Consider the following 23,828-nt stretch of genomic DNA (forward strand, 5'->3'; position numbering starts at 1 on the left):
TATCATCACATCATCATACAAATAGTAATGAAATTTCAAAAAGCTATAAGCTATATGGCACGCAAACAAACATGATCATTTTTACAAGAAAGATTGACTAATATTATTACTTAGATTGAAATTTGTACTAATCTCAATTTGTTGATTACGATCCATTCAATAAAAATCCCGTTTGATGAAATAAAACATTAATTTGCCATTGCACAAAATTTATCATAATTCAACACGATAAATTGACAGAACCACTTTCGCTGGCATGTAATTAATAGACCAAAAGCGTATACAGAAAACTCTTAAGCTGAAAAAGTTGGTTGCAAGTTAGGGCGGGCGGGCTCACGGAGGCGCATAGCGTATCGCGCTGTCGCCTCGGTAGCACCTATCCACCATGTGAGGCTTTCCGACACGCTACGTAACTTTCAACTTTTACCTCGACATTAGAGGCTCTAAAGCAATATAACCCTAGTGTTAGTTCTCCAAATAGTTTCAAGTAGTTCCTGTGTTTTAGGAAAATATGAAGGTAAGAACTTTTTTATTTGTATTTTTAAGTGCGTCATTGTTATACCTATATAAATTTTTAATTATTTTTTTTCTTCGTAAATTAGGTAAAGTAGGTATCAGTGGTATAAAGAATTTGTCTTTAAAAAAATAGACAATACGTCAAAAGTCAAAACCTTGATAATTAATTATTTGAAATAATAGTCATTAAATGATTAAAGTGATAATTACTAATTTGTAAAGTTTATCTAGTAACTAAATATAAATGATAACGAGGAAAATTTAATATGACGTTATTCGTATAGTCTATAACTTTGAACGCTAGTATGAAGGAAAAATAACAATATTTTGATGTTAATAAATTACGACGCATTAGAATCGATACGTTACGCAGAAAACAAAATTGTCAAATATAGAAAAAGGCATTTTAATCGTGTGTGAATGTTGTACAGAAAGTATTTTTTTTTTATTATTCATATAAGTTATGCGGACATGACATTTTGTTTAACTTTCTGAATATATTGTTAGAAATTTTGAAGAAAATAAAAATATATACACTATACAGACTGTTTATATTTATTTAAGGACGGTACAATTGGTTAAGGTGATCATGAAATTTAATTTATTTTAAATTTTAACGATCTTTGATTAGTTTATCAATCTAAGGTTTATCACTATTATTTTTGACGATTTATTTTTTTAATCACTTCAAGTTCAAACGTCCAGAGGGTTATTTACCTACTGATTTGGCCTTTCCAAAAGTTGAGTGAGGGGTTGATAAACTTCCTAAACCCTTCTCAAATCTCAATGCAGATTTAACCTACAGATTTACCAAGCTTTTAACGAGAATATACTAACATTTTCTGTTTAGCATTTGCCACGTCATAACGTACACTGAACAAATAAAGAGAGAGCTTTCCTAACTTTAATATTAACTTTTGAATAGGCTTTTTCTTTTCACAGCCACGGTGACTGTAATAATAAAGTAAAGGTAATTAAGTAGTAATAATAAACTTAAGGTAATTAAGTACATTAAAATCTTTACATTCAATAGTTTCCGTTTCGCTCGCAAAATAAAATAAAACGCTCATTCAAACTTCTCATTAGATATCATTATATAGCATAGAATTTATCAAAGGCAGATAAATTCTGTTCATCACAATTTTTTTTAATAATTACTGATTTAATTCCGGTCGTGGTATCAATTTAATATAGTTTTTATCCTAAGGTTTATATTATTCGACACGTAACACGTTCTAGTTCTCTACGGTATGTAGGTATGTTCGTTAAAATATTACAAAAATAATTATTTTCTTGCTTGACGATGAACAATAGGAAGAAAATAATAATTTTTTTTGGTCAATGACTTGCCTAACTGGATTAATTATTTATTAGATGAATACTCAAGTAATTAAATAGTTTCCCTATATCAGAGATATTCCAATGCTTTATATGAAGTATATTTAACTTATAAAAATAGGAAATTGTCTAATCTATGTCTACGTTGTGAATTGTGATATCACGCTTGATACGCTGATCGGATTTATATGTATTTTAATAATTTATAAATAGAATGAAGGGAGTGAAATATGAGATGACATATTCCCCTATGTGTATTGGAATATGATTTACCTACATAGAATTTGTATGAAAGGTGGGAAATAGCTGGCTGTTATGTATACGCGTCGATTGATGCAAAAAAGTGTATAATACAATCAGTGTAGGTTATTCAATTTTTATATCCTGTTTTATTTTTTTATACTAGTATAGTTCAGTTCTGACTTATGAAGAACTTATGTTCCAGCTTATGATAGTTAAGTTTACATAAAAACAATGGTAACGCCAAAAAGCTCGTTCTGTAAATTTTAATACTACGCCCTATTTAAAAACCTTTCTGATAAAAAATATGTTCTCCTTTTATATATTGTAATATTTACTCATTTATTAAAAAAAAACTCTGGAAAATAATATAGAAAACATTTATACCGAAGTAAAACACACGCTCTACCTTTAATTACCTACTTATAGAAAACTACAGCATTACATTTTAATTACATATACAATTTGTCAAGAAAGAAGAAGAAGTTGTTCGAAGTCAAAGATATCGAATTCAAAAACAGAAATGAAGAAATGCTGCTTTGAAAATAATTTCAAATAATTTTGAAAGTAAATACAGTATTCTAATAAAATGTTAGTGCCTTTAGTTAGTTTTATGTTTAACTTTCAAATATTTGTTTTTACCAATACTTCAGTAAAATCTATCAAGATAATTATTTCGTCAAATAATAAATTACTTATACCAAATACCAAAATAAAGTAAATAAAGTAAATCGATCGATATCTATTTTAGTTTCTGACATTTTATAATACTAAATAATTATGTACCTTCTTCGTTATAAATATAGGTACTTCTCATATTAGAAATTATTAGGTACGTAAAATATTACTATAAGCAGCTATCAGCTTTACTGTATGTAAAACTATTAGTAAGTATTTTAATTTTTAATGAGTATATCTACCTATATATATCATGACTCAAAAAGTATAGATATATAAAAAAAATTAGTTATATTGGTAGGTAACTTAACAGAAAATATTTAAAAATATGTATCTTCTGTTAAGTTTAATTAATAAGTACCTATAACTAAAAAAATATAAATTAAAAAATCAATATTAGATCGATAGTATCTTATTTCTACTATTAGCAATTATGAGTTTTCGGATACTTTAAAATTATTATTTGTGTGTCATAATATACATTGATACAGCCTACAGGCTATAGTATTATATTATCTGTGATACAGGTTAAGTAATTAATCGTTCAGAAGCACTGCAATTTAACTTTCTAATACGTGCGGTTTTTCTGGAAATCGCGCCTGGTATTACTGTCTTCAATTTTGATTGTTTCATTTTCGCACTAGTTAATACCATTCAATGCTTAATTATAACACGATTGTGTTTTAATATACGAAGTTGAATTTGTGGTTAATTTTGAATACAACTAAATTAACTGAATAATTTCAAATTTCATTAGAATTTTATGCGGTCAAGTCCTTCTTGAGTTTATAATATATATTCAAGGGGTATAATTAATAAACATACAATAATAGTATCTTCTTAATAATACTTCGAATTCGTAGTCTTATTATGTAGAGTTGTGTTTTATTTAGTAGATATAATTACTCCTTGGTTCTTAAAATTCCACACATGTACCTACCTACCATTTACAAATCCTAGTCTTATACCTTCGAATTTCGTCTACTAGATACTTTCAATACTTAAAATAATAAAGATTCTTTCAATTCCTATCAGTCATTTATAAGAGTTGTAGTAGGTATAGGTGCTGAGAAACATTAATACACGCTACCATTCTCTTCATAATCATCTAATAAACTAGAATTGCTGTCTTTACATCCATACCGTACTTTACTAACATGATAACGAACTAATCTTCCCACATTCAATTCTGCTCGATTAGACGTTGCAGATACCTATTTAACTCAAGTTAAAAAGGATATTGCAGTCCCGCCTACGAAACGAGATTTTAATAGAAATAATATTGTAGATTCGTAAATTACTTAAAAACACAAATATCGAGATTTATTCTCTTGATGATAAAGTACCCAGAGAACACGGCCAATTCGTAATTAATATTTATTTTGTAGTCACTTATAATAAATGTGTATTTAAATCCTGATTTGTATAATGATCTTATAATATTAAAATATTTATAAAGAATTGTCAATTATATTTATATTGCATCTAAGCGTAGCTAATTCGCGCGGGTATCAATGGGGTGCTATGAAGAATTCTTAAAAAGCCAGCTATTTTGTCTGTTCGCTATTCATTTTACGATCAGCAATTAGTACGCTTTAATGGCTGCTATAAATTATTAAAAGGAATGTCTGAAATTTGATTAATTAACACTTTGGCAATTATTTATAGGCATAGCCACTGAAAAAGAAACTCAGACATCGTGTATAACATTTTCGATCCTATCCAGAATTATTTAATAGTGGTTACAGTTCAGTTGTAATAATCTAGTCGAAACATGGTTTAATTATTAGGTACCTAGTGGTACTAAATATAGGTATTAGGTACCTATAGTGCAATGAAGTATGCCTATAGTGCATATTGTTTACGTATTGTTTACATACATGTGCACTTTATTCAATTAGGTACCTACTAACAATGAAATGCTCGCAATTTTTACCACAAATAAAAGCTCTATTTCGAATGCAGTCGGCTTACATTCATTCAAAAATAATTTAAATTAAATTAGTTGAATAGAAATTTTCATAAACACAATATAATCCCTACTATGATTTACGGGTAAGAACTAAGAACCAAGAACAAAATAAAAACAAAATTAGAATAACTAATGAATCATACTAACAAAATATTCCATTCAAAGTATGATATTATCGATTCAGTGCAATTTTATCAAATGAAAGCATGCATAGTTTTAATTATGGATCACTGTTATTAGTCCTTTTTATTGTGCCATTAAATTAAAACGCATTACATACACATATCGATTTTCAGCTAGATACCTACAAAATAATAAAATAATATAACTATCCACAGTAGAGTCACAGATTAGATGAAGAGTGGGGAACTAGTTTATCATTTTGATCTCTTGTTTAGCATCGTACTATTTGAAAACTAAACACTATCAAATCTATATCCTCAATTGTATTAATATTGCATGTTTGCAAATGTATAGTTTCACTGAAAACCAAATTATAAAGTATCGATAATATAAATTCATCAAAATATGTGGATGTGTTACAAAAATTAATAGGATTAAAATGGGGTATCCTAATTGCATTAAGAACATAAATACTATCAAACATATCCTACTTAAACCTAAAACTTTACTTTCCGTGATTACGAGAGAATAACCGTAGCAAAAGCGTAGCGGTATTCGTTCATTCAACATGAAAACTGAGCTGAAAATGTTTTATCGGTTCCACATTCCGTAAAACATTAAAAACGTTAAGTGGCAATACAATCCACAATCCCCAGCATTTGAGACATAAACTTTAAGTGTTGCGTATTGAACAATTCCCAGCTCACCCATCAAATTTTACGGGTTATGTCGCCTGCTGTAATCACTTTATAACAAAACCTCAAGGTATTGTCGGAACAAATAAAGCACTGCAAGCTAAGCCCATAAAAGACAATACATCCATTTTCCGCAAGCCAAATGGTGTCGGTCTTTATGAAACCATTAACTGACATTATTGTCAAAGCTTTTATTTCTTTTGAGCATTATATTTTTGTAACATTGTTCAGGATACATTTGTTATGGCTTGGTTATGGCTGCGAATACGACAATTTAACACCATAAGATTTGTAGCTTGTGAATGTACACAATGTTTTACAATTGGTTATTTTTATAAAATGCATAATTTTGAAAAATGAAATCAAAGAACTTTAGTTGGACAGCTAGATGGAGAGATTATGTAAATTTGAATTAATTAGGACATGATTGGCGTGTTAAGTATATTACTCAGCGTCGTGATTTCCATCATAATCATGTTTCACGGAATGATAATTCCCTATTATTACGTGTAGGTATACCTCTAAAATCTTTCAATAGATAAATTGACTTCAGTGTTACTTACAATTTTACTTTGTAATTCTTCAAAAAATATCATTAGGTAATTAATAACAAAACTTCAAGACCAATATACTAATTGCAAGAGCTTTTTGATGTGGAATATAGGCACCTACGTAGAATTTGAGACAAATTTAATTCATGCATTCGAATTATGTAGTCGTGACTACGCATAAAGTAAAAATATTAAACGATTTTGATTTTGAAATATGTAACTCGGCTTATTTCTGAAGTGGCCTTACACATATCTATAGTTAGTACAAATAGACTTCAAGATGTATAAATAAAAATACTTATATAAAAAAACGTTATTTTTATACTCCCAAAGTTCCTTAGTCAATCAAAATAATTGTAAACAGGGATGATTGGAAGCAACTCTCAATAAACTTTTAATAATGTAAATAACTCTTATTTCCAACTGCCAATATTTTTTATAACCGATTAGATCAAAAAGTATTTTTAAAAACGTTTTGCAATCACGAAAAAAGTTTATTGGGAGTTGTAACCAATCACCCCTATGTAGGTACATAATTTCCCTGATTAACGAATTTCAACCTAAACGTATACCTATATCTCCAGACGAGAAAAAGACTTATCTATACTAATATTATAAAGCTGAAGAGTTTGTTTGTTTGTTTGTTTGAACGCGCAAATCTCGGCAACTACGGTACTGGTCCGATTTGAAAAATTCTTTAGGTGTTTAGTGGTGGTTGGTTGGTGGTATCGAGGAAGGTTATAGGCTATATATCATCACGCTACGGCCAACAGGAGGGGAGCCACGGGGGTGAAACCGCGCGGAGCAGCTAGTAAAAAATAACTTCCGTAATAATCCATAGCGGATACGTAGCGCCATATTTACGCGTCAGTACGTTGCCGATATAATATTATTAGGGATGTAACGATACATGATTTTGCCGATACGATACCGATACCGATATTTGTAGTAATGTATCGGCGATACCGATACCGATACCGATATCGATGGCTTGGTAGAAAAATAAATAGTGAATTATGCATAAAAAGTTACCAACATTTTAATAGAGACAACTGTTAATCGTATTCTTTTAAATAAAAATGCCAAATCAAAAAACAACAAAACCATTTATTTTAGTATTATTATTTTACGAAGTCAGTTAAACTTTAAGTAATACACATACAATCAGTACCTAATAAAAGTTTACTATTGGTAGAGTTTTTTCAGAAAACAAAGTGCGCACGCGCGGGCGGCCTCCCGCATCGTTCATTGGGCGCGGGTTTTTGAATTATTTGATATCAAAAAAATTGGTTGTTTGTAAAGTAGGTTTACGATCGAGATGTTTACGTGATAACATAATGCAGTGGCAGCGCTCGAGATGAAACGGGAGATCGGTCCGTCTCTCTCTCGTTATACCTGCGATCGCGCTCGTGAGGTTTTGGTGTGACACAAGTTTATGAACATGTCACCCGACTAAAACGATTTTAAAAACGTTATCACGTTAAAAATTAAAAAAAATCAAAATTATTTATTTCTTTCCTTTACATAAACAAATTTGTGATTGGAACACTCCTAGTAAGCAAATAAAATGCTTGTTTCAGGAGGTTCCGCTCTTCCTTAACACTATTACAGAAACAGAAATAAAACAATATGAATGAATACAATGCAAAAACATAAAAGAAAAGAAAGAATTTAATAAAAAAATATCGGTATTGGTTGATTTATTATCGGCGATACCGATATATCGGCTTGCCGATATATCGGCCGATATATCGGTATCGGTATCGGTATCGTTACATCCCTAAATATTATGTAACAACATGCTTGAATGACCCCTTTTTAACGTAAATATACCTAATACTTTTGAAATACTCAAGTCCTAGTAGTACGAAAATACTCAGGCAATTGAAAATAACAAACAAACTTGAACTTTCCGTGTTCACAAAACTTAAAAATTTATATGAAAGTAAATAATAATAATCGAAAATTGACTTATAGACTACAGGCCCGTGTTGAAAAAATTATGGGTCATTTGACCCACCAGGTGACCTATCTAGAACGATATAAGAGCATAAAATAATAAGATTCAGCACTATGACGTCACTTGTAAGCTGTCCACCTGAGTGCAGATGAGAATTCGAAGGTTCAGGTAGAAATTTTCTCCCCTTGTCTCCATGATTTTTGTACGGCGTTGCAGAATAATTGATTAAAAGTAGTATAGAAATAGTATGACACAGGTGCCGTACAAAATCAAATGACCAAATTTACCCCGGCAACTGTCGAAAAATAAAAATAAATTCCGACTTTGTGGACCACCATTTTTGTGCGGCATCTGTGTCATACTATTTCTATACTGCTTTTAAGTCATTAATCCGCAACGCCGTACAAAAATCATGGAGACAAGGGGAGAAAATCTCTACCTGAACTTTCGAATTCTCATCTGCACTCAGGTGGACAGCTTACGAGTGACGTCATATAGTGCTGAATCTTATTATTTTATGCTCTTATATCATTCTAGATAGGTCAGGTGGTGGGTCAAATGACCCATAATTTTTTCAACATGGGCCTGTAGTCTATTATTATTTCAGCTAATTAAATGTACATTCTAATCTATCATCAGTCCACATTGGTATTATTTTTCTTAAAAGAAAAGTTTTGTATTAATTTATGTACACAACAAAATGTTTGAAAAATATACTCACCTGCCAAAACCTACATAGAATCATAGAGTAAATAGCATAAATCTTAGCATTTTAACCAAATTCCCATATTCAACTGAAATAAATCATAATTTGTTGAATTAATTAGATCATCTCAATTTAAAAGCTACCAATGCTTTTAGTGGAACACAATATTTCATTTATAAAACTTATTATTCGTGAGCAAAATTAACTTCATGAAAGTCCGTGCTATTCATTTCATTAACCTTATAATATTCATTAACCGTTCACTTTTCCTTATCGTTTACACCTCGTGCACTTTGCTCCGTAAGTATTTAAGAGTTAAGACTTCTCTTCACAGCTAGGAGATAATTTTTAATGGTCCGGTTTAGTTGCAATCTGCAAATTATTGTATGATTAACTATAAATATATATTTTCCAAACACTATAACTTTCCATGATACTTTGGATATGCTCTCTCGAGTTCAAAAAAATCCTAAATTTCTGTTTTTTTTTTCGCTATTATGCGTACAAACACAGATCACAGAAACTAAAGGGAGATATGGTGGCGGGGCCGGTGTCGCAGCAATATGCCCAAAAAAAGAACAAGCTGTATTGGCGCTGTATACGTACGTCACTTACAATCTAGTGTGCGAACGAATAGTCGCTCTCATATTTTTGTGTGATGACACGCACACAACGCGAAGTATTGTTTTGATTTTGTTTACTGCAGTTGTGTGCGTAAATTTGTAATGAGACACGGTTTCGTACTCAGCGCAAGCGATTGGCATCTCTCTAGATCTATCTCTATGCGTACAAACAAGTTAGTAGGTATTATAAGAAGTTCCTATCATTTATAGATCATTCAATATACATGCCGAAGTAATATCAAGAAACCACTCAACCAAATTCTACATAAAATGTGCAGCCAACAATTGACTATTGATCTGAAAACCAATCAGCTGATTTTATTTCTTACAAAACTCATTCTGATCGGAATCCAATAGTGTACCTTTAACAAAGTTAAATATTTGCCTTAAAAGCCTCCAGTGGACGTCAAGCTGCGGGTACACAAATAAGCTAGATTGTCCGATGAGATTTGCCGACGACTGATTTAGTAGAGATTGCACTTAAGTGCATTTGAGCTAGAAATGAGCCACCCGACCGTCTGTTTGCTATGCCATGTTCATTTAAAAATTTCTTGCTCACTTTATTTAGTATTCGAGTGGAAAATTTTGAAACAAAGCGTTTTTTACAGAAACTAAGATAGGCCGCTTGCACAAAGTTTGTCATAACAAAACTTAAGTGTCCTAATAAAATACAATCTCATTTCAATTTTATTTTCTAAACAAAAACTGAAGAAAATCTCGTAAAATTGTTTATGCGTCAAAAAAATATCCGACCTTACCCACATAAAAATGGATAGAAAGTACAAACTATGTAAACAAGCTATTTTATGCCTATAATATCACGGGTCTCCACTACGCCACTACTATAATTCCAAAATTTGTTTACGCCATTCTCAATACATATAAAAGCCGAAACCCCTATTTATTTACTGGGTTAAGCGGTGGTTATGTCGCGTGTCTCTTTATGGCTCTGTCCCGATTACAAGGTTTATAAAAAGGGTAAAGATTTTTTGATGTTCTTGGTTAGTACTTCCGTCGACCCTTGTGCACTTTGCAGAAATTGCCGAGGGTCGGGATAAGTGCTGTTTCTCACTCGATATAAACTAGCTTAAACAAGTTTTATGTGTATAAGACAAACGGTATAATACAATCGAGGGACTTTCTATTATAAAGAAACACGATTTAAATATTACATTATTCAATTTGCACTAAATCAGTTTAACGCCTACGTTTTAAATCTATATCTAAAGGTAGATATTTGTTAAAAACTTAAGCGGTCTAGCGAAATTATAAAATTTTACAATAAAGTAAGCGGTAAATTATACCGCTTACTACATTTATTTGAGCACATAACTCGAATTATCAAAATCCACAACACCTGTTTGTTATGTTTTCCTTTTATCTTGTCACATTGTTTAAATGTTAAACGCATCTAATCAAACACAACCTGCTTTTGTGTGAATTAGGAACGCAAACACATACACTTTATAGAGAAACTTCAAACGTAGAGCAATTTTGTGCTTGATTAAACACTTAGATACATTCCACCACGACCCAACGCGAATTAGAAACTTGAGACATTTACACATTCAGCATACTTACAAATAAAGGCCAATAATAATTATTATGTTATGTACTGAATTACTGATTAAATGTGAAATATCATGACATGAAAAACATTTTGTGCTTGTATTTCCGTATATAAACATTTAAATAATATGTTTCATTCATCAAAAAATGCGCAAAATTATTGTTCGTTATCGATCTCTATTAATTTAAACATCAACAAGAAAATAATGAGAAATTCTTATATAAAAAATAAAAATACACACAAATCTTTTTAATTATGCTTCGACGTATCACCAACGTGAAAGTGACTCGTAAGGGCTTTTCAGTTATAATTACGACGGGTCTATGGTACTTCACCATATATGTTTGCTATGCCTGTTTAAATAGACCTAATAATTTAATGGAATTTGTCCATACCAATTAACACACCAATTTACACATAAAAATGTGATCATTATCTACCTATTTTTATAAATCTTATTTCTTATAGGCTGGTAGCTCTGTGTTTGATCGATAGATGTGCGATTATGTTTTTCTTTGATAACATGGCAAGAGTTGTAGTTTAGGTCATTTGTGTACCTCACAACCTACTTTTTTTAATTTCATTAAATCAGTCAAAAAAACTCTATTCTTTTCAAAATTGCTTTTAACACTGACAATATATGAGTTAGGACAAGAGGCACCAAGAATTATCAAATCAAAATTTTAGTAGGTAAGTACAACATTCTTTTCTAACATTTTGACTAAAGGTTAGCAATTTGTACCTACACGTGGACGTTTCTTTGACAGAGTAAAATACCCATGAGGGCGATATAAATCGATAGTGTAGCAGCGCATTAAATTTTTACAGTCCATTGAATGGTCAGCCACTTCGACTACGTCATATTGATTCGACATTTAATGATTTTCCTCAAATATTTACTTTCTTATTGTATTTATTGAACGGCTAACCCTCTACTAGTATCACCCAACTAAATTGAACATACGTAACGAATTGGCTTTGAATGTCTTTTAAAACGTTTCAATTTTACAAGGGAATCCTATTATAAGTGCATCTAAATAGAAAAATATTGGATAATTAGTTACTGGAATGTCTACTAGCTGTTGTACATTAACTTTAGATAACATTTCTAATTGCGTATACTTCATGAACAATAAAACATTTATCCACGTTAATTGTTTTTTAAAAAGCGTATTTCATTAAGCAAAGGAAGGGACAGTTCACAGTCGCGAACCATTGAAATATTTTAAGCTCGATGGTCTCGTTAACACTTCGTTAAGTAAAATATATAACATCAAAGACTGTAGGCCAGGCGTTATGATACAGCTCTTGGAATTTCTATAATTATCCATCATACTTACAATAAAAGTGCAATAAAAGTTTACAAAAAAGGTAAAACAACGAAATCAGAATTTAAAATAACATGGACAATGGACATGTACATATTAGAAACTTAATAGATAATTTACTTTATTATAAGCTCTCGGTCTCATTTCACTCAGAATTATAATTTTAATCAAAATACCTCATGACTGTGGAATGTAGAGTGTAGAGTTCATACATTCTTCGAGATAAATGATTAGCAAAATCTGAACATAACAGTAGATATATTAATTAATATATGATTAAAAGTAATTACTAATTACCCACCTACCACAAAAACTTTACATGATAATGGAATTGGAAAGAGAATTTCCATCAGGTAGGTATATAAAAATTTTTCTTAGCCATACATAAAACCTCGTTTTTCAATAACCATACATTGAAATACATACCTACATAATATTATAATTTAACTAGCGGTCCGCCCCGGCTTCGCCCGTGGTACATATGAAAAATAGATGTTGGCCGATTCTCAGACTTACCCGATATGCACAGAAAATTTCATGAGAATCTGTCCACCCGTTTCGGAGGAGTATGCAGACTAACATTGTGACACGAGAATTTTATATATATAAGATTATGCGTGCATTGCATTTTGTACCCTGGCCAGAAAATTAAGATGAATTATATGAGTTAGCAAAAGCTATTAAAAAAAGTTGAATACCAGAAACGTCCGAGTAACATCTCTTCAATTATACCCGGAAACGAATTTATAGCTTGTAATTTGGCCTGCCACTTGGTGCACAAGCTGACTAAATGGATTTTAAAGTATCTTTATAGAAATTTATTACTTCATCTATTTTCTGAGGACTTGTTTTATTACGTTTAATTTATGAATCTTTTCTTTGCTCACTGAGTAATAAATGTCTATAGAAATTTCTTGTTATAGTAATAAGCATGGTATGTAATCGTATTCTTTAAATTTGGCTTCAATTATTATCGTAAGGTGTTCATACGTATAAAATACAGATAATGTGTGGTTACATAGAATCTACCCTATCTCCGAAAAATGTCAGCTTGTGGTAAGTACCATGTCAGTTACGTGTAGATATTAGATTTTACATTGGTGAAAATATTTTTAGATGTTATTTCAGACTTTAAAGTGTGATATTTTTCGCCAAAATTAGTTTAACATTTTTAGAATCAACTATAGTTTACTAAATCTTATATATAAAAATGAATCCCAAAATGTGTTGGTAAGCGCATAACTCGAGAACGGCTGAACCGATTTCGATAATTCTTTTTTTATTATATTCCTTGAAGTACGATGATGGTTTTTATGTAGAGAAAACGTAAATATGTACCACGGGCGAAGCCGGGGCGGACCGCTAGTACATTATAAAATAACACCTAACAAATAAGAAGGATATGTAGATACCTACTTCATTTATTGTTGGAATCAATGACCTCTTCAGTGGGTAGGTTATTCATGATTTCATGAACTCGTTTTGTCTCTGAACCCGTTTGCCAATAATAAACACTACAGAAACTGTATCATTAGTAATTTGAGAGAGATTAATAATAATAATTAAACAACGCCAGTGTTTGATATCAAATATTGGATCATTAGTTCATTACATATTATTGATGAAACATATATTGTGTACCTGATCTGAATATGACATTCACGCGTTAGGTGTAATAATTATATTTTATTACATTTCCATCCAATCAGAGAGCAGACATGCAAATAGGTTATATTTAGTGGTTGATTTTGAGAGAATACTTTAACAGAAAAATATCACATGTTCATCGTAATATGTATGACAAGTGTATTACCTTTAATATCTTAATGTGAATCTTTTATCCACATCTCAGAGTCATACAAAAAATCTAGCGGCACAGTAAACTAGTTTACTGTGCCGCTAGATTTTTGTCCCTACAAGAACTTACCCCTTGTCTTTACAAGAAATTGGGTCATCTGTTAACAAAAATACTTGGGTAAAAAGAAAACTGTTTCATTCTTTAAAAAATCATAGAATTTCGCATCCAACGACTATATAGTGACATTTTTATTCACACAATGAAGGAGTTTTCATAAAACGAGATTAAGAAAGCGTATCATAAAAATCTTGCACAAATAATAAATACTCTCAGGACGTAGCTGAATGTTACTATTGTTTATTTCGTCAGAGCTTATGAGCATAATATTTACCGTATTATTATGAAAGTACCTACATGACGTACAAGATTTGCTATCTGAAAGTAGACACTGAAAAATGACTATCTAGCGCGATTACTTACTCAGTCAAATAAATCTCGTGTAATGAAATGTTCTTATTTTTTACAAGCACATATTTTGTTATGTAAGTATTCAATTCTCCTAAACAAGTAGAATAACCTTATTATATAGGACATAAGTGCTCATTTCGAGAGGTCTTTTCGATATATTCGACATATTTACCCATGTGTTATAGGAAAAAAATTGATTGAATTAAATGGAATATGAAGCGAATACGTTTTGAATCTTCAATCCCTATGCTGTATGTTGATATATTGATACATCAGACAGTACACAGGTCATAGGTACAAATCATATCCATTCAATAATGCTCCTCAACAAGGAAAACCGAAAAAGTAATCATTTTAAACGAGAATTAAAATAGCTACAAAGACTAACAAATCCTTCTAATATTATTATAATATTGTCTGTGTAAACTGCAAATAGAAAAGCAATAAATTATACGAGTAAAACAATATACATCGACACACACTTGAGCTTCGTATGAAAAACAGAAACAATGTGGACGTATTTACGAAGAACAAATACAATACGAATAGAGAGATTTCGACAGCCCTCAAGTTTATCTAGTCGTTGGACTTTGAATCAAGAAAGAAATCAAAAAAGACAATATAACATATCTGTCTATATCTTCAAAGGGGTTTGACGCATTTGGTGCACTTCTCAATTTGTACACCATGCTCAAATGGTGAACTTAGCAACTGGTGCACTTCTCAAATGGTACCTACACTTCGCAACTGGTGCACTTCTCAATTGGTGCACTTCGCAAAATGTGCACTTTTTATGATGAGTGCAAATTTGGAAAAATTGTTTAAAAATGAAATAATCTTTTGTTTTGTGTAGGTTATTTTCTTAAAAAATACAATCAACCTTTTAAGTAGGTACACTATTACTTAAACAATTTTCGATGATCTTATAAAAATTCACACGAAAGTTAAAAAAAAATTGTAAGAAAGATTACAATATAAAGAAACAAATCATATCTTTATTATGAACTTTTTGCTAAAAATTTTTTTTTTTAAGTGAAAACTTCTTTAGCGGCGTTGAGCACTTTTTCTGTAATGGGTATAAAATCTTAAACTCGCGTCAGGACACGTGACCTGATCGAAAAAGCGTAATACGGATACCATTCCAAAATATCAAACATGCTCAACGTTAATAATCAAGTTTTCACTTCTGCCGACACTCCCGGAGTGCAACCCGTCTTTTTTTCTTATTTAATGATAATGAATATGATTTCTAGGGACTTTTTAGGGTTCCGTACCTCAAAAGGAAAAAACAGAACCCTTATAGGATCACTTTGTTGTCCGTCTGTCCGTCCGTCCGTCCGTCTGTCAAGACCCTTTTTCTCAGGAACGCGTGGAGGTATGAAGCTGAAATTTATATCAATTACTCAGGTCTACTGTCCCTTGAAACTGTGAAAAAATCAAACTTCTAAGCCAACGCAATCAAAAGATACAGCCGTTTATGCCGCAAATTTTCGACACTTGCAAGGGAATCAAAACCTACAGGGTGCTTCCCGTGAACTCAGAATCTTGAAATTTGGTACGAAACAACGTCTTATAGCATAGATAAAGGAAAAATTACGAAAACCATAAATTTTTAGTTACATCAGACAATATATTTATTTTTAATAATTTTAAACTTACTACCCATTTCCTCATAAACGCGTAGAGGTATTAAATTGAAATTCATACCAAATACTCAAGTCTATAATACCTTTAAGCTGTAACAAAATCAAACTTCTATGTCAACGCAATCAAAAGAAACAGCAATTTAAGCTGCATATTTTGAAACTCGCAAGTACTCGCAAGGGAATCAAAACCTAAAGGGCCAGTCGACCTAGAATCTTGAAATTTGGCATGAAGCAACGTTTTATAGCACACATAAAGGAAAAATTCCGAAAACCTTAAATTGTACGGAACCCTCGGTGCGCGAGTCCGACTCGCACTTGGCCGGTTTTTTTATATTTGTAAAAAATAAAAATTTTGTAGTGTTTATATGCAGTTTAATTAAAATTATTTATATTTTATTATAACAATTTTGCAGTAGGTAAATCTTTCTCACAATTTCATTTATAACTTTCGGGTGACTTTTATATGATCATTGAAAATTATTTAAGTAAGAGTGTACCTACTTAAAAGGTTGATAATAATTTTGAAGAAAATAACCTACGCAAAACAAAAGATTCTTTCATTTTTAAACAATTTTTCCAAATTTCCACTCATCATAAAAAGTGCACATTTTGCGAAGTGCACCAATTGAGAAGTGCACCAGTTGCTAAGTTCACCATTTGAGCATAGTGTACAAGTTGAGAAGTGCACCAAATGCGTCAAACCCCTTCAAAGCAGCTAGCTCTATATGTACCTATATTTTATGATATACATCTCCATGTTTAGAGAGCCGCTTATCTGAATACTTCAATGAAGACATAGAGTGAAGACGTGCCTTATCATCGAATAATTATATCTCGTTTTTGCCAAAAAATCGAAAAACGCCGTCTATATTTTTTTTAACTACGTCATACCAATGTCGCCGTTTGTTAAATTCTATAAATTTTAGAATGACATTATCTGACACGTATATTACTACAAAACAACATCAGTACTGAAGGTAGATCACGGCATAAGAAGTCCCTTTTCCGTCTTGAGTAACAAACTGATAGTACATAAAATTGTTACCATAATGAGTGAATCATTACAACTTGATTATTTGGTAAATACAGTACTTTACCTAATGGTATTTTGATTCGAACATGCGTATTTAGCCTACGTCGACTATTACTGCTACGTGGAAATGTGTAGAAATATATGTATGGAAATTAGGCGAATAGTTTAAAGCACATTTTCAAAGCTTTTCTTATTGTAATCGTAAACCAATGTATATGAAGTAAATAATGTAAAAACATTGCAATGTATAAATCTAGTATTTTAACCTACTGGAGTGCCAGAGTTTATGCGTGTTTTTGAGTGATTGGTCTGAGATTCAGAATAGTTTCTGAATAGCTTTATATCGTAACCATCTCATCCTCATCATATCGTTAAGTTTATTTCTTGTTGAATCTATTTTCGTCTATGCAAAAAAATATATAAACTCATCTATCACAATTAAAATAATAATTTATTTTGACAGACCGGTTGACTTGGTTGGTAGTGGCCCTGCCTTCCAAGCCAGAGGTCGTGGGTTCGATTCCCACCCGGGGCAAATATTTGTGTGATGAACATAGATGTTTGCTCTGTGTCTGGGTGTTAATTAATTATGTATATAAGTATTTATTTAAAATTATATAAGTATGTTTATCAGCTATCTAGTTTCCATAACACAAGCGAAAGCTTAGTATGGGATCAGATCGTGCCGTACGTGAAAAATTGTCCTGAAATATTTATTATTATTATTTTATTCTTATTTATTTATTGTATTCCATCAATTTTAACATGATGATCGCATGGAATGGTTGAAAACGTTTATTTATCAAACTCGGAAACTGGCGTGAATATCGTATCGAAATTGACCTTAAATGGAATCAAAAGACTTATATTATCACCGAAGTGTACGCTTTATTGAGTAATGTTGGGTTAAATCAAATTTACCTATACTGAGTTACCCTAAGGACCCGAGCTTTTAAGCGGCAGGTCAACTGAAGCGACCGTCGTAATCATAATGTGGTGATAATTCATAGGAATCTTCAATATCAATATCCATAAAGGCATTTAATAATATATCTTTGTTTTGGGGTGTAGTCAAATGGAATTATAAACACATTTTTTCTTTTTTAAAGAAATCTCTTATGATTTCTTATGTTTTAGTGTTCAAATTGAATCCTAACTTCCACAAAATTCCATTACAATAATTTTAATTATTATACTCGTATATTATTATCTATACTAATATTATAAAGCTGAAGAGTTTGTTTGTTTGTTTGAACGCGATAATCTCGGGAATTACTGGTCCGATTTGAAAAATTCTTTCGGTGTTAGATAGCCCATTTATCGAGGAAGGCTATATATCATCACGCTACGACCAACAGGAGTGGAGCCATGAGGGTGAAACTGCGCGGAGCAGCTAGTACACGAGTATAATATTAAATAGTGTACCTATAATACTACACTTACCTACTTTTGTAAGTTACTCGTTACCCATAGATATCCCAATTTTGGCACCCAATCTTCGTGAATTTCATCTCGAAATGCGATTTTTATCTGACTCGAGATTGAGGGAACACATTTGAGACCCGAATCGATGAATGACAAAAGAAGCAAAGAATTATAGAGAAGAGGTTACATTATATGGATTCAAATCACCTTACATCTTTGACCTTCTAGTTAAGATAATTTGCATTACTATCGCTTCATCGCGACTGTTATTCAAATCTAAATACCTAAATCTGCATCACAAATACTTGATAAATTGTTTGTCATATTGTTCTAGTCGATTCTTTGCATACCGTTTTTGAGCAAAGGTCTTTTGAATAGATTTCCGGAAATGTTGTTTGATTGCTTCAAAGTGGATCGAGCAATTCTTTGCTCATTTATACTAATAAGTATTAATGATTTTTGACATTCAATTTTATATTATAAACAACAAATAAACAACTACATTTAATAAAAGTTAGTCAGTATTTAAAAAGTATCTATAATAATAGCAAAGAAAATAAAATAGCGTCCACTCTATAATATAATGCCTCACATTTATCCGTGTGGTCGAATTTGCTATGATTGATGTCAATCATTTCCAAGCATATGAAAATCACAAGAAATACTCCTCCTTCTAAATATAGTATCATATTTTACACGCCGAACCTCAACCTTTAAATTATGTTTTATGTCTAAGCGAGAAATGTCAGAAAGGTAATGGAGTGAAAAATTCATACAATATTGCATGTCGCTTTTAAGGCTCTATTTGGAGTATATATTGAAGAGTTTAAAAAAGTTACATGTATGTAGGTATTGATAAATAGGTATGTTACTGTCTCAGACGTCACAGACTCCTCTGTCGGTAGTTCAGGGATCAGGAGAAAGGGTGCGGAAGAATAAAAACAACTTTTTCGGCCGGACATAATTTATTACAGCAATATTACATTACTACCCTATATATTTATTTATTTATTTAGTAGAAATACCAACGTTTGTTTACATTGTTTCATTAATTATTAATTACAGACTTATATTCTTCTAAATGTAACAAACAATTATTATAGGTATTCACGACATGCAAATATAAATTACACAAAATAAAAATAATAATTTTTAATAACTAGGACTACATGCTATCCATTAAGCTTACATACAAACAATTTACGAACAGTTCGGAGAGATGTATTATTATTAATATCGATGATATCACCATATATATTTACCATCTTGCACAGTCTTGGAATAGGAGAGTTGGCTCCGAACTTACACCTACACCTATACCTAAGTACTATGAAAATAAATCACGAGTCGTGAATAAACAATCGTATACGCAAGGTAAATAAATAGTTACAAAACCTTCGTTGGTGAATAAAAGCAATTTGAAATCAACGGCAATAAGACGAAACTTTTCCTACCGACTAAGCTTGTTCCATCCCTACAAATTTGGAGATTACTATCACAACGGTTTGAAACGTAATAAGAGTTTAGGCAGCTTACTCTTGACTATTTTCAGACTAGATTGTATTACTTTATTTGCAATGTCTAATTGATTGAATGGTTTTTGATAAAGATCGCTTATAGCATCTACAGACGCTCCGATTTGGTTGGTGCCAACCATCCGACCACGACCAAATCGGAAAGTGTAGAGAGCGGTCGGTCCGACATAATTATTATTAATATTGGTTTGACGTGGTCGGATGCGCCAGCAATACCGACCAAACCAACTTCCTATCCGATCCAACCAAATTGGAACGTTTGTAAGCTTTGTTCCGACCAAATCGGCTCATTCCATAGAGTAATATAGGTAATTGGCTCATTCACATTCGCAACGTCGCCGGTGTAGGACGTCAACATGAACGCCGAGGGAGTTACGGTCACCGAACGTGACATATTAATAAAATTACTGGAACTATATAAAGACTTTCCCTGTTTGTGGGACTTAAGTAACAAAGATTACGCAAATAGAGATGCCAGAAATCAAGCGTATTTTATTATGTTAGAAGTATTAAAAAAAATTGACAGTGCGGCTACATTAAAAACCTTAAAAAATAAGTTATAAGAGCCGCATATGACTGTAATTTTCTCTATTTCTATAGTAGAATTTAGCCCATTCTCTTCGTACTATGGTCAACTGACATATTACTCTATGGTCAACTGACAGTTGGAAGGCCAACCGTCGGACAATCTGTAGCAATGTTGGAATGGTTGCCATGTCGGTTCCAATATGGTTGGCACCAACCAAATCGGAGCGTCTGTAGATACACTTAGTCGTTGACACGTCACACGATAGCATTGAAAAAAAGGGAAAAGATTTTTAGAGATGTCAAAATTTGCTTTACCTTTTTATTTTGTGTGGATTAACAGCAAAGAAGTTTAAAAATCCACTTCTTTCACAATTAGGCATATTTAAAATATGTAACGTAGTTGAACATGTATAAAAGCGGAAAACTACTTTTATAATATTCCAATACACAAAAACACGAAAAAACTTGCTGGCAATGTGAGGTTGATAATGGAGGGTTCTATGTTTGGGCAAACACTTCCAACGTGTTTCAGTAAACCGAAGCAACGCTCGATGCAGTTCCGTGCTTGCACATGACGAGTAGTGAGTCTTCGTCTCTCGACCCAGGTGCAGCATTCAATACTGGCGTCATTTTAGCCAGCGCCTTTTGGGCTATCCAGAATCACCTAAAATTTAATTAATTCGTAACGCAAGCTGTCTGTGCCAATTTTTTTTAATTATTATATTAGTTATTTACCTAATAACCAAGACTGTTCCCCATGCTGATTAAGTGCACGCATGTAGTTTTCTACTTTACTGGACGAGAATATGAAAGCATCGTGTGAAGCTCCACAATATTTTGAATTTACATTCAAAATTTTGAAATTATGGTCACAGATCTGAAAATTATTTAACCATCTAGTTTTATATACCTACCTAACTTACTCAATTTATTTACTAAGATCTAATATTTTACTTCTGTTGTCAATTAATTTTCTCATATCAGAATAAAGTATAATTCAGCCGTTGCAAGGCATACCATTTAAACATTCAAGGAGTGGTATTCCTTTCCTATTAAAATAATGATGTTCGTTGATATCTGCCTTGATTGGCTACATGCATGCAGTCAAGTCATCAGGAAAATTAAATTTTCTTTGAAATCTAGAAAAATTAAGGGGAGAAAAGTAAGATTTGTAAGTCTATATACCTATATAATGCATCTTAATTAATGTTACTTACTCTTGTCGTATTCATGATTTTTCTTGTGATGTTTTCATAGTGGTGGTGCCATCATTTTACCCCCTCGTAAAATGCGGATTGTGTGCGCAAATCATCGCATAGCTTTATAAAAATAAGTTTATCTAAGCGGTATCTTTTTGTAAATATTGTATCTGGAATTTAAAAAATGCTTTCTAAATTCTGCCTAAAAAAATTTCTGCGCTTCTGCCTAAGCCACACTTCCTCATTATGCGCCGCCCATATTTTAAAAAATGAAAGAAATATAATACTTACTTAAAACATGAAATTTACAGAGAAATGTCGTTCAAATTTTTATTATCGAGTGCCTTGATATTTGTTTAGTTTCGTACACTTACCATCTAATTCCTTTGTCATAACCTGCCATTTGCACCATTTGGCTACGGTTTCGATTCATGAAGTTTAAGATATTCTACTATCGTTAGTGCCGTTTGTCTCGACCTACTGTTTCATTTAAGTTGACATCTCTAACTAGTAGGAAACCAATGTTAATGTGGTTTGTATATTACTTACCATAATCTAATTTAATGTGAGTTTCGTTCAGCATCAAAGTACTCTTAAATAAACAGGAAACCGAACTATACAGATCTGGATAACAGTAATTAGATAAAACTTGCTAGGTGTGAGCACAAACTTTGTAACGTTCATTAGAACTACATCAAACTGATTTCGTCCTAATTGTTTCATGATTAACACCGCGTACGGAGCTCCTTATAGTTATAGACCGGGAGATACTGACACAAAATTTCGAGTCATTTGTAACAGGATGGCGGTTCTACAGGGGTCTTAGTACGCAATGACAAAAAGAAAAATCGTTCGTCGTCGGAAAATAGCGAAATCGTTTGACTTTCGCTATTTTCCGACGAGTTCGACTAACGCCCACGCGACTAAGCCGCCGGTACCAGCGTTCACACCATCATTTTTCTTTTTGTCATTGCGTACTAAGAACCCTGTAGAACCGCCATCCTGTTACAAATGACTCGAAATTTTGTGTCAGTATCTCCCGGTCTATTATTAATAATACTTAGGTATAAGTAGGTAAGCTTGATATATAATTCTTATGCTAACACAAGCTAGCTAACACGCATCTTCTTATCAAGCTTCAGCAAATCTGTCATTTAACAGCAATGAAAACATTTTTTTTATCCTGGATGTTGTATTATTTTTTGATGAAACACGAGACTTTATTTTAAAAAAAATACTTTATGAAAATATAATTTAATTGTATATATACCAGTCTATTTCTTATAGGCTAGTAAAAATTTAAATTTAAAAATTCAGAAGATTTTCATAACCACAATAACTGCCTGACCGTTCCATAGTAATAATTTACAACGAACCCTTGTAGGTACACATGTGACGCCGTACGGTTTGTCATATAAGATTTGGAGTCGTCTTTCTTTTTATTATTCACTTTATGTTTATCTGGAATGTGTTATTCCAGTTAGCATATTCTTATTGCAGAACATAATAAATTTTTTATTACCGATGTATCAAAATTGAAACTACAAATGAATGTCACCAATATTCCTATAGAATTTTGACCTAAGCTTCGGTGTCCGTTGCCCCTGCCCATTCTACGTTTATTCCTGGAAGTTGAAAAACTAAGCTATTGTTAATTTCGTACAAAATGCACTTATATATACCTAAACTTAAAAATCGTATATTAAAGTATTTCTAGGATCTATGAGTCGGCGAGCTTTATGGTGCTATTAATGTGTCAATTTTGATCGCGTTCCATTGTTATATTGCTACCACATATTTCATGTACGGATGACCCGGCTACCTTCATATTTTCCGGCCGTAAACTACAAGTCGGTCAAGGCAAAAAGAAAGACGTTGGTATTGAATTTTCCACGG

General features: G+C 31.9%; 1 protein-coding gene across 1 annotated transcript in view; it reads left to right on the forward strand.

Annotated features, from left to right (window-relative positions):
* Window positions 1–360: 360 nt before the first annotated feature.
* The window catches only part of LOC149909614 (uncharacterized), a 28,879-nt gene continuing 5,411 nt past the window's right edge, over window positions 361–23,828 (forward strand). The window contains exon 1 of the mRNA XM_090117856.1: window positions 361–517. Within this exon, the coding sequence (XP_089973982.1) occupies window positions 512–517 (6 nt within the window). The 5' untranslated portion in view covers window positions 361–511. The remainder of the gene's footprint in view (window positions 518–23,828) is intronic.

The sequence above is a fragment of the Colias eurytheme genome, chromosome 3 (assembly GCF_061535395.1).
Source record: "Colias eurytheme isolate Ceu_HAF_F1 chromosome 3, ilColEury1 Martin Lab GWU primary, whole genome shotgun sequence".
Lineage (NCBI taxonomy): Eukaryota > Metazoa > Arthropoda > Insecta > Lepidoptera > Pieridae > Colias > Colias eurytheme.